General features: G+C 32.7%; 1 protein-coding gene, 1 long non-coding RNA gene and 1 other non-coding gene across 3 annotated transcripts; 2 read left to right on the top strand and 1 right to left on the bottom strand.

The window, feature by feature from the left end:
* Positions 1-759: 759 nt before the first annotated feature.
* LOC146141310 (caspase-3-like) lies at positions 760-10,525 on the top strand. Its single transcript, XM_083392879.1, has 10 exons — positions 760-789; positions 2,519-2,606; positions 3,724-3,814; positions 4,672-4,776; positions 5,690-5,876; positions 7,015-7,156; positions 7,641-7,822; positions 8,662-8,821; positions 9,148-9,245; positions 10,337-10,525. The coding sequence occupies exons 1-10, from the start codon at positions 760-762 to the stop codon at positions 10,523-10,525; spliced, it is 1,272 nt and encodes a 423-aa protein (XP_083249005.1).
* A 579-nt stretch (positions 10,526-11,104) lies between these two features.
* On the top strand, positions 11,105-12,749 carry LOC146141311 (uncharacterized). The gene is made up of 3 exons (XR_014501283.1): positions 11,105-11,151; positions 12,135-12,172; positions 12,679-12,749. It is a non-coding gene; the product is annotated as an uncharacterized LOC146141311 (long non-coding RNA).
* Positions 11,373-11,447, bottom strand: Trnaa-ggc (transfer RNA alanine (anticodon GGC)). Its single transcript has one exon. It is a non-coding gene; the product is annotated as a tRNA-Ala (tRNA).
* Positions 12,750-13,285: the final 536 nt, after the last annotated feature.

Below are 13,285 nucleotides of genomic sequence, written 5' to 3' on the forward strand. Positions count from 1 at the left end.
GTAAATCTCTGAACTGGCTTTATTATTAAGAAGCAAAATATACCTTAATGGTGAAAATAACGGCCCAAATAGACGTTAAAAGCGACATGCTTTATTTTCAAACGTTTCGGCAATTTCTAATACCATCATCAGTGATATGAGAATTTGCCGAAACGTTTGAAAATAAAGCATGTCGCTTTTCATGTCTATTTGGGCCGTTATTTTCACCATTAAACTATAAACAGATCCGTATGTAGTGTTCCAAAATATGCCTTTTTGTGATGAAATTTTGTTCTTATTAGGACCTAAACTAACTAATTTTGATATTAATGGGTGATTTGTCTGAAAAGTATGGCAGATCTTGACAAGATCTTATAGTCTGGGTAATAGTCAGGGAACTTGGTGCACCTAAGGTCAGAGTGTTCCCCGCGAATGTGAATTATGGGAAAATTGTGGGGGATGTTTAATTTTATGGTTGGTTAAAAAAACTTTGTTCACTTGCCAAAGTTTGTGTGAATAAAGTAATTTAACTAACTCCCTTAGTTTTCTCTTTTTTAATCTTGGTTATAAATGAATGAATCTTTCATTTCTTACGAAAGTCTACCTAAGAAATACATTCACATAATGTTTTTTTTAAATTAAGATATGCTTACAAACTAATATGAAGCAGGTGTTGTAATAATAATACAACTAAGCCTTTAAATTATATTCCTCTGTAGAAGTCTACTGTCTGTGTGTTTAAAATAGCGTTGTCCAAATTTTGGATTTTAAACCACAAGGATGGTGGACGCAGTGGATGCACCTCCCCCTGTAAGTATGTTTATTTAACCACTCCTGGTCTAGAGTCCTACTTCTGCAATGAATAAGGGAGTGGCCCAAAATGTTGTTTGCAGTGCATGCCTTTTATTATTTTCTCAGCCTTTTTTATATACTTATATCTTACATTTAATAAACTTCAAACAGAAAAACACAACAGAAAAAATGTTCAACTGTGGTATTTAGCTGGCTAAATCTAAATTGTTTCCTAGAATAATTATTAAATCAACGCCCATTATTTGGGTTAGGGTTGGTCAAGTAATATTATGAAAAAGGTTAACCTACCCAAACCAAAGATATCTATTGTGGTAGAATTTTAGACCAGCGTCAATTTCTTTACCCAGACTATTTGTTTAACGTAAATTGTTGGGGTTAGGCTAGATCAGTATGGCAGAATGCTGGCGACTTGGCGACTATGTTGGCCGAAGAATCAGAAAACCGAAGAAATTGGTGCAAAAAAAATTTTAAGTAAAAAAATAAAATTTGAAAAAAAATTTTTTTTTTCCAACATTAAATTTACTTGTGGTTGTTTCCACACATATTTAATCACATCTATTTTACAATTAGCAGAAATTAATTTTGTTGTGTCATTTTGAAAAAAATTATGGTAATATGAAGCACGTTGTTTAGTGAGAAAAAGCCAGCGTAAGGCATATAGACTGTTTATTATTTAAAAAAGTACACCCTTTTGATCATACAATTGTTACGTGTTGGCAGTTTTACTTTAAATTGGCAAGTACTTCTATATTGAGTTGATTTCCTGTATATTGAGTTGAATTCCCCATTCCTGTTAAATATACAGGTATACATTCACATCGGCATATTAAGAATGTACCAGGCTATGCTTCTCCCCCTAAGGCCTAAAGTATATTTTTGGATGTTTATTTACGCAAATGCAAAAAATTTTCGCCCTTCGCATGACCTTCAGCCTTGTTTTGCTAGGTTTATGTGTCTTTGTTTTGAACAAATCTATCCCAAAGGTAATATGCATACTATGGGGCTTGATACACTATGACTGTGACAATTTCTATTCAATTTTATTATAAACATCATTATTTCGAGCAATATAAATTGGAAATTTATCCAAAGAATATTTTTTCCTGCTTTTCAATTTGGCTTTGAGCAGCACATTTTCACATCTATGTAACACTTTTAAAACAAGAAAAGCAGACATGTACGTACACCCCAGGCCCCAGGTTGTACCTTCACTTGTCCCTTATGTATTTGTTAATGACTTGATGTCACAAAAAATTTTGCGCCTTCGGCGATACGTTTTGTTGTCTAATTAACTTATTAATAGCCAATTAACTTATTAATAGCCTTGTTTATCGCCAAAACATGGCAAGGTTCATACATTCCTTAGGCGAACACATCATTTAAGGGGCGTGATCAAAAACCGAAGAATGTTGTCTAATTAACTTATTAATAGCCTTGTTTATCACCAAAACATTGCAAGGTTCATACATTCCTTAGGCGAACACATCATTTAAGGGGCGTGATCAAAAACCGAAGAATTTTCGCCAAAAATGCTTGTCACCAGAAGGCTGGCAAGATTCTGCCAACCTGGGCTAGATGAAGTATTGTTGTGATATTTATTCTCCTATATTTACTTCCCTTCTTGCAATTTCAATTTTGACAACTTGTTTTATTTAGTGAAAGGATTCTAGACCAGTGCCCATTAACATAGTGTTTGCTAACAATAGAAACAAACTTTTATTTGTAGTTTGTTGCTTCTGGATCTGATACGACCGATGCATCGCCGTTTAATTCCAAAAGTGAGGATGTTCAGTTGAGTGGAAACATAGCGTCAGGTAATATTATAAAACAAAAAAAGCATTACATTAAGTTATAAGTCGTGATTAGTGCAGTTAAAAAAAAGGTCTACAACAATACTAGCATTAGGGTTGTTCAGATTTAACTTTTTGTTGAAAATTTATGCTTCCTGCTTGATTTCCCATTATGTGTCACATAAAAAGGGGTTTCATAAGTTTTCAAAACAATTGGACAACATTTAGGAGCTCCACAGACACCCCAAAGTTTTCACACTGAAATTGCTAAAATCTGGGACTTCCCCTAACACGATACTGTACGTTTTTCTTAAAAAACACAGAAACCTTGTAATTTTTATATTAAACAATGGCAGGAAAGCATCACTAATCTATTTTCCAGTTTTATGTAACTTAAAATATATTCTTAAAGCCCCCAAATCCCCACTTTACCCCATTTTTGGAGCTGTCATTTAATTTATCACATATATACAATAAAATATATTTTAACAAAGCAGGTTCTGGTGAGCAACTGGTGTCATCCAGCAAGAAAAACCGAGCAGGTATTTTGTTCTCTCACTTATTCGTTGTTAATTAGTTAAAATCTAGCATCAAAACTAACTTATTTACCCGAAAATTAGGCAGTTTACTTTTCATAAATTTTACTGAACAAATAGTTTGTGGCCCCCTTGTTATTTCAACGTTGATGTTGTTCTTATCTCAGTCTTATGCCAGAAGTCCGAAAAATGTGTCACTAAAAAACACTCGGTAGGTTTTTAAAGTCTAATAAAAACTACTAATTTAAATGTAACTCTCCAACAATTATAAAATATATACACCCTTGTGGACCCAAAGACTAAGACCAGTGTAGGATTTGCATTGTACCTAATGTCAGCTATACATTGCAGGTAGGCTCCTTATGGGAGATCAGTTGTCCGAGGAATGAACAGTACTGGCATTTTAGGCATTCCCGGCCTGATTTTCAGCCAATGGGAAGAATACATCCACCACACAATCACCACTTACTTTATTTTTTACTTTTTATTAATTTGTAAAAATTACAGTAAAACATTGAAAAAAGAAAATGTTTGACACACCCCGGTTTAATAAAATACTGTTTATCAACAAGACAAATATAAACCAATATTTATTTTTTACTTAGGAGATGTTTTAATGGGAAGGATAGCTCAAGCAAAACCAAGCACTGCTAAAGTTTCAGCTAAAGATGCCTTATTTGGTGAATTAACACCACAGTAAGTTTATAACTCAATGTTATGTCAAAAAAATGTTCCAACTTGAATATAAATACTCCAGTATATGAACTGTTGCTACCAGGCATAGTTATAATAATCAACAACAGCTCCTCTGGTAATTGTAATTCATACTTGAAGTTTCAGTTTACCAGAAGAGCTGCTTTTAAATATTAAAATATTCTAGGCTTAGTTATTGTTTAGCTGTGTTTGTTAAATCTCATTTGACGGCCTTTAATCTAAATCTGGTAATACTCTTAATTGACCAATTATATTTTAATAGTGATAATATTTTGCATAAACATGCTACAAACGGCCAAAGTGAGAATAATTTTTTTTAAATGAACTTATTGATACATTGTATAGCATTTCCTCGAACACAACCAAATTTTCTATTGTTTAACTTTTCGAATTGATCATTTGCTTTTATTAGACGAATGTTACTTTGTATTATCGGTTTTAATTTACTAAAATTATTCTATGTATATGAAATATTGAAATTACTTGATGTTTGAATGAAAAGTACTGTTTTATCTATTTAATTGTACAACTATTATTTTGGTTATGAGTTTTGTTAAAATATATTTGTTGAGTGGAAAGAAATATTTTATCGACATTAATAACCAATATTTTACCAACTACAATGTTAATATACGTGAGAGTCTGTTTTATTGATGTATGGTCACATTTTCATATCAGTGCAGATAGCAAAGCATTAAAGGCAAAATCAAAATTAATGTGCAAATCTTGCTAAACGTAAGTCAACTCCAGAAGAACAGTTATGCCAGTCGTTCTCATCGGAGTTTGTTACTATGGTGCCGCCTGATACTATTTATAAATTGTGTATTTTGTAAATCCAGACCTGATTACGATGCAGCAGAAGACGTGTTTCAAACGCTCGAAAACGTGGAAGGATTTGAGTTCAAGCAAGAAAATGCATCAAATTCAATCAAGCACTTTGCGCCGTGAGTGAATCTCACTTGCATAATATTTATGAAAACGCTACAACTAGTTCAATGCTCCATGTGTTTAGTTGTAATTGTCTGATTTTGACTTGCTGTGGGATGAAATACATCATTACATTAAATACTAGTCATGCTTTAATTTTTTAATGTTACGGGTTGAATTTAGTGTTAAGTTTTTTATTGAAATTTATTTTTCGCTACCTAATATTAGTGTAAGTAGTTGTTCCCCATTAAACAGCTTGTGTCCTGGTTTGTTACAATTGTACTTCACTTTTGTATTTTAGAAACATATTTTAGGGTTTTTGTTGTTTGCTTAATAAATATCACCCAGAATTGGACTAGTTTACCAAATTTAAAGTTTGACATTTATAACAAATAACTTAACTTTAAGACTTTTTAAAATTTGCAATTTTTTTTAATTGTGTCAAATTTACTGGGAATAAAGTAAAAAATAAGGTAGACTAACATCGCCTGGTCTTTCTGGAATCATGGAATACATGAACATGCCAACGTAATGAACATTAAGCAAGACACTTTTCTTGCATCTTTATGTCATTTTTTGTGTAGTAGCGGGCCTTAAAAGCTGCAGCCTTATTTTTTTACATTGTCCGGTTATGTTTCTTGTTTTTTTGCCTTGTGGTTTAGAACATGGTCCATTGTCAGTTTTCTTTTATTGTTTGCCTGGTAACTATATGTATTTATCCTATAGTTGCAATTATATTACCCTAAAGAAGATTGCCTGAATAGATATTCGGAACGTTGGTACTGTAATAAAATTTTGCCGGAAGAACAATTTTACAATTAAAGGAATTTTTACTCAAAGGATTCTTAATGCAGCCAGCCATAGTGAAGATCATGTAAACTACCTGTTTTTAAAGTGACTTATTTAATAACAGTGAATTTTTACTCACAGGATTCTTGATGAAGCTCATGTAACAGATGTAGGTGGCGTTGCTAACACAAGTAGTTCCACTGATGTCATTCGATCGAATGACCAAGGTCAAACACAAGAATCCAGTCTGGAACTTTCTTTGGACGAAGAGTTTAAATACGACATGAAACACAATGAGAGAGGCTGCTTTGTCATCTTTAATCAAAGGGTTGGTATGGTATAAAGATATATTATAAAGATATTTTGGCTTGCCTCGGGGAAAATGCTAACCAATTAATAAAAAAATATAAATTAAAGATTTCTTTGCTTTTACTAAAATATTTAAAATTCACATATATTTTTGTAAATCGAAATGTTTCAAATTAATAATGTATTTAAACCTTGCTTTATTTTTAGTAAGGTTATGAAACAACTTGTTTTTGTTTTTTTTATTTTGACAAAAAATTTTGTATATTTTAAATCGCATTTATACATTGTTCTTGTTGTTAGTTTTATGTTGCAAGAGTTAAGTTTATCTTTGTGTTTACTCACACTTATTACATAGTGATGTTTTTTTGAACTGATGGGTCTTTTCAAATTAGCTTCGAAATCCGGAGAAACATGTTTTATAAAATATAAAGCTAGAACATTCAATAAAATCAACATGAAATTTATTAATATTGCAATGAAAACATAATTAACAAAACAATTTCATTGCTTATAGAGTTTCCTAATATGACATAAACATAGAACATTTCAAAGATGAATAAATTAAAAAAAATATTTGTTTTTTATACTGCATGTATTCACTCTTTTTTATGTTCTATATTTGTAAAAAAAAAATATTTTACCTTTACTGTGCCTGAAAGGTCCGTTAGAACCATCGCTGCTCCGGCCGTATCGCGCATGAATATGTTTCTTTCTTTAGAACATGAGTTACGTCCCTTAAAAAGAGAAAAAATCAAAATATTGCTTGATAATTTTGTTTTTTGCAGACATTTGACAAACTAGAGGAGAAAAAATAATTAAGAAAAATTGGATTTAAGAAATTATTTACACTTTAGACCTGTTTTTTTTTATCAGTCTAAATATTATTACAGAAAATACTTAGTAGTCAACTAGTCATTCATATTGGTTTGCTGAAATGAGAAATCAGTAAGTATTTCTTCAGAACTTGCGTTGTTCGGCCCTTAAAAAGAAAAAAAATCATATACAAAAGGAATTACATTAAAATTGTTGATTTTTAGGGAATGATTTAAACTTCAGACCTGTTTTTACTAATCAGTTAAATATTATTATTTGTTTTGAATCAAATACATAAGCATTTTGGGAGTTACATTGAAACTGATTATTGTTGTTTGTTGCAGAAATTTGACAAACTGGAGCAGCGCGATGGAACAAACATCGACGCAGCAAACTTGGAATCCACGGCAAAGTTTCTCGGGTTTAAAGCTGTTCGTGTGTTTACCGACTTAACTGAAAAGGAAATCACTGCATGGATGGAACAAAGTATGCAAAAAACTTAAATAAAGTTATAGATGTCCTCTGTATCATTTTGTTAACATTTAGATTTTTTTTAGTTTTTTTTTAAATACAACTTTTATGTCTGCAAAAAAGAATAAGAGATTTAAAAAAAAAATACCAACAGATTCTAACAAATATTGTTTATTGCTGATATTTTATTGTAAAAAATAACATTTTTTTATGGCTTACATTAGTGTTACGGAGCCTTTAATTTTTTTAAAAAACCTTTTGTGATTTCCAAAAGTTTATGAATTTATTTTTATGTGCAGCGGCATTTAGAAAGTGTCGTAACAAAGCATATTTTCTGTATATGTTATCGTGGTGACGACGGTGTTCTGTTTTGTTCTCAAATACACTAAAAAAAATGTAAAGTGATCCAGTTTTAAGACTTTAAAAAAGCATGAAATCTTTAAATGCCTTAAAACTGTATGCCAACCCTGACTTCATCTGTTTATTTTCCCCCTTTAAGTTTCTGGAGCCGACCACAGCGATTACGATTGCTTTGTGTGTTGTATTCTCACGCACGGTGGAGAGGATGATGTGTTGTACGCATCAGACGATGAACCTTTCAAACTCAAGGATCTAACTGCGATGTTCAGACCTGACAACTGCCCCTCACTAGCTGGAAAGCCTAAGCTATTTTTTATACAGGTTAGAAAAAGTATTCTGGCACAAAATGTGAGAAATTACTGCGTTGTTCACTGAAAATAAATTATTACTTAACAATCTACTTTAATTTTTCTTATTCATTTTAAATTAAAAAAAATACAATTTTTTGTATCCAGGTTAGAAAAAGTATTTTGGCATGACATGCTGTGAATTACCGTGTTGTTAAAAATAAATTATTGCTTGACACCAATTCATTTTTTTAGCTGAAAAATGGCAATTTTTTTAATTAATATTTTTAATGGCTGTTTTTTTTAGAACCATGGCTGAAAAGCCTGTACTTTATTATCCAGGTTAAAAAAGTAGAAACATGCTGGAACTACCGTGTTGTTAGAAATAAATTATTGCTTGACACCAATTCATTTTCTGCTACCATTTTGATTTTTTGTACAGGAAACATTTATTTTAAGTTAAGAACTACTGATTTGGAAATATTAAATTAAAATTTAAGTTATTATTGAAACAGATTATAACTACAACATTTTAAATTTAGGCATTATTTTGATTGATTTGAATAAAATATTGCATTTAAATTTTCTGGTTAGATACAGTCGTAAAAATACGGTCTGTAATCATTTTTGAAGAAGGGTCTAAGAATACAAAAGGTTGGAAAACCACTTGATTACGAAATTTCAGACGGATTTTGTAAATTTGGGCTGACATTTTACCAAGATGAAAACGTTTTTTTAAACACAAACCTTTTTTAAACACAAACAAATTTTCTGTATTTTGTAATTGATCACTTGATTACAAAACATTAAACACCAAATAATTTTGTGAAATTATAGTTATAATATTATGCATATTGTGTTGTATGTTTAAAGGCTTGTCGTGGTTTAAAGTTTGACAAAGGCGTCACTTATCAAGTTCAAAGCGATTCTGTTGACTGTATGCCGCCCCCCGGTGACGACCAGGTGGATGGAATCGAGACCTACACGATTCCGGTCGAGGCTGATTTCCTCATCGGACAATCTACGGTGGAAGGTATCACTAAAAATTTTAAAACATTTGTGAAAAAATTTACCACGATCAAGTTTTTAGGAGTGTTGTTAGATTCAATGTTACTTTGCAATTTAATTCCAAAAATATTTGAAAAAACATATTTTGTTATTTTTTTTTAAATTATAAATTAAAAAAATTGTTTTAAATTAAAAAAAAAAATTCCAAAAAACGTTTTTTGTATTTGAAAATAAAAACAACCAAACGGTAGCAAGGTTGTCTTTTGCTAACATTTTAGACTAACTTTATTAATTAGGTCTAATTAGGTAGTCACATTTTTACTCGTTTGTGTTTGTTTTTTCCTTTGTAAGATTATTATTCGTGGAGAAGTAAGGGCAGTGGTTCAATCTTCATCCAAAACCTTTGCAAGTGTCTACGATCGTGGGGACACAAAAAGGAGATTATGCAGGTGCTTCAATGCTCAAGTTTAAGGCCCTTATTTGTTTTGAACAGTTACAAATTCAGTTTTAAAACTTAGATTAAGCAGGTTTTCATCTCAGATGTTGTAACTAGGTATTTAGCTTGTTTTCATAACTTTAATAAAATCTAGCTGGGTCACATTTTGTGATGTAATCTTGCAACTTTTAGATTTAACTTCATTCACCATCATGGTACTTTGCAAAATGTTTTCGTCGTTCTATTTGTTGACATTTTAATTTCCACCAGTAAAACACAGTTAGTATTCAAAGTTAGTCACTTTCATTTTGTACAACTGCGAACTGGCCCTTCAATTTTAGTGTATGAATCAATGATACATAAAACAAAATTAATTAGCATCACATTTATATGGAAAAATAATCGCTTCTAAGCATTCATACACAATTGTGTACAACTGTGGCCTGTCCTTTAAGAATTCGTACTGACTGGCGATCACGTCTTATATATCACAGTACACTGGAGCCTTTGGAAGGGCTAACGGAACCAGTTGATCAATTAGGGATTTTGACCAAGCAAGGCCAGGCTAGAAAAGCAACTCTTCGTGCTATTCAAAGATAGTGATGAAATCTGTTTATAAATGAAGCAAATTTGAAAACCATTTTCGTAACTATTGCACAATTTGGTGGATAACACAATAGTTTGACACCTGACAAAAACATTACCCAGCTAACATACACAACTTTTTCTAATGTTTGACTAGTTTTCATAAAACTTAGAAAAATAAAAGGTTAAAAAACTGAGCATCGAAATTAGCCATTATATAAAGCAAATCAATAGATTAAGCATATTTGAAAAGGGTTGATCTTAATATAAAAAACACAATGGGAAAAATGAGATAATATATATTTTAACTGTATTTCATTAATTGTTCCTACACCTATCCTTGACTTTTGTAAGCCAATCAATTTTTTCAACTAGGCCTTCAAGCCTACATATGTTTTCTGGTTGAATTTTTATAGAGGTTTTATCACTATAATAGTGATTTTGACATAGATCTTGAAATGACTTGTGTACAACATTGGTAACATATACTGAACTAGTTTTCATGTAACTTTTTTGCAGATACTGACCCGAGTGAACCACATGGTGGCTTACGACTTTGCGTCGAGCACTTCTGACACAAAAACGAACAAGAAGAAGCAGATTCCGTCGGTCGTAACCCGACTCACAGCCGAGCTTTACTTCAGCGCCGAGGAACGAACTGAACCAAACAAAGTCGAACGTGGACCTGTTCAGGTAACGACTGAATAAGGAGGGTTTTAATTAAAGCAGACCTGGGTAAACGAGTTATACTTGTAAGGCATCCTCACATGTTGCTACTTTTACCAACTTGTCAAAACAAGAATATTTACAGCTTTCTTTTAAAAGGAATCACGTTTATATTATTATGCAATTCAGAGCCTCTTTTCTGCCCGACCCTCTTAAGTAGATTTTAAGCTATTATACATACAAGTCTTTTGGCTGGGTGTTTGTTAAATATAATAAATTTTACTTTTTAATATAATAATTCAAAATTTTTCTGACTGCCAACCAACTCATTGTTGCTTTTATTCAGTGTTTTCTATAACATTTTTCATGGTAACATTAGATTTTTTTACAAATGCCAGTTTGTTTAAGGTAACTGAAAGACCAGCCAGAAACCAGCAAAGCTACGTGTAAGTTGTCAGAAAGTTAGTAATTTTATTTGTTTTATTTTGACTTTTACTAGATTCAGATAATAATATTGAATCGTAGTCAATACCAGATGCCAAGTGGTAATATCGGCGCCAATCTGCCACTAAATTAAAGTGTACTTGGCAATCTATTGTAGATTGACTGATGTTAAAACTACACCGACTGATGTTAAAACTACAACATCTGCACCAATGCAATGCCAGGTAAGCACTCCTTCTTTCAACTGACGGATCCTTTATCAGGGTGACAAAATGCAAAATTTTTTATTATGTCTTGAGCCAGTTGTAATGCATCGTGAATATATTGTAAAACTTAGATATAATGCGAAAAAAGGCCAAACTTTTGCACAAATTCTGATAGTACACCGAAAAGCCATTGAATCTGTTGATCTATGATGCAAGCAGGGCAGGCTAGAAAAACAACTAGCCTGCAGTGAGGTTCGAACTCACGACCTCCGGTCAAGCCGGGACCGTCGCTCTACCAACTGAGCTATGCAGGCTCAGAAGGGAACGAGTCGAGAAACAACCATACGCCAATGCTTGCTCAATGTGTTAGTACAAGCAACCTCATAGAAGGGGATCCACAGTACCATATCATTTATTCAATGAAACATTCACACATATGTGTGTTAATAGCTGAGATCTAGCCCTTCGAAGCTGCTTTTTTTTAGTTCTGATAGTTAATTTTTATTATGTGGTTAACCGGTTAGGCAAAATTATCCGAACCGACTACCGACACTAACTTCGCCAGTTCCGTAGTTTACAGCATTGTGACGTAACACAGAGTAATGGTCTACTTTGGACTTCATTGTACGTCACAATGCTGCAAGTGTTCTGCCCAACTGTTTAAAAGTATAGGCTACAATTCGTTTAAGTCTTAAACTTTATGAGCAGTTGTAAAAAAATGCATACTTTTGTCGTAATTACATTTTCGGTTAAGAGCCGCTGACGCAGATGGGTATTGTTTAAAGCAAAGTTGGCCAAACCACGACCCCCTGGCCCGTGACTCACAATGATAAAATAGCCTTCTCAATGTTTGTTTCTTGATTGGAATATTTTATTGGAAAAATTAAATTGATTTTATATTATATATTTCACCCGGACGTTGTAGAAATTTCTTATGTTTTATAATATTTTTCATGTTAAAATTAGATTTTTTCACGAATGTTAGTTGTTATTTTTTTAAGGTAACCAAAAGAGCAGCCAGAGACCAGCAAATCTACTCGTAAGTTGTCAGAAAACTATTAATCTTATTCGATTTATTTCGGCATTTACTAGATGCCGGGCGTTGATCGGATTCAATGTCCGATGTTAAATTAATTTGTATTTTGCAATCTATTGTATATATTTTAGTAAAATAAATATAATTCTACGAATATATTACATTAAAAAGACAAAAATTCAAGTCTATTGTACTTTTAATGTAACAAATTGGGTGTTTTTGAGGTAATGACATTATTTGGTATCGCATCCGGTCTACATATTTTTTGTATAGTTCACCGAAACCATCGCACACTCACCGAATCTGTCGATCAATGATGCACAAAAAACAGGGCAGGCTAGAAAAACAACAAGCCTGTGGTGAGATTCGAACTCACGACCTCGGCCATAGTGAAACTTTTTTGTGTGAATCTTTCATCGGACATAGCTGGCTTTTACAACTAAAACATCCTGTAATTATTGTGTATTACCCCCACAGTACTAAGTTACTAACTAATTACACATCTTTAGGCTTGGATCTGAATCCTATGAATTGCCGACTGAGGTTAAAACTACAACATCTACACCAATGGAATGCCAGGTAAGCGTTTCTTAAATCTTTTAAACCTGGGTCCCTAATCAGCATCAAGTCTGCGGAGTCGGTTAAAAATAACCCCACTCCCGAGCCTGTATTCCGCCGCTAATTAGCGTAACTAAATAACGTGGATATTCAGCAAACCACTTCTTATAGTGGTGTAGTATAATTCACTCACTCACAAACATGGTTGGAAAATATTCCACCATATGCTATTTCACTTTTACAATTTCCAGTTGGTGACCATATCAGTTGTTAAATCGGGTACTGCGCATGCGCACGTCGGTTTCGGGATTCGGGTAATCTAGCGTTGTTTTACTCGAGCCCGAGTTCAACTCCGCAACCCTACACAGCATGACCAGCAGCGAAAAGTAAAAAAGGCTAAACTTTCACAAAATACTGCTGGGGCAATCCTTGATATATTTTACCCAGATTGGAGAAGCTTAAGATATCTCATGAGGGGGGGGTGTTTAGTAAGGTTGAAACTGCATAAAGTTTCTTTGAAAAGTTTGCGCTACATCTGATATACCTAAAAGTGCTTCC

The sequence above is a fragment of the Ascidiella aspersa genome, chromosome 6 (assembly GCF_963924565.1).
Source record: "Ascidiella aspersa chromosome 6, kaAscAspe10.2, whole genome shotgun sequence".
NCBI lineage: Eukaryota > Metazoa > Chordata > Ascidiacea > Phlebobranchia > Ascidiidae > Ascidiella > Ascidiella aspersa.

Bases quoted from the DNA above. Each gene is read 5' to 3' on its own strand.
- LOC146141310 (XM_083392879.1), top strand. From the start codon at position 760: ATGGTGGACGCAGTGGATGCACCTCCCCCT. The intron at 3,815-4,671 runs GTAAGTTTATAA...TTGTAAATCCAG, and splicing joins TTTGGTGAATTAACACCACA to ACCTGATTACGATGCAGCAG. The intron at 5,877-7,014 runs GTTGGTATGGTA...TGTTTGTTGCAG, and splicing joins TTGTCATCTTTAATCAAAGG to AAATTTGACAAACTGGAGCA.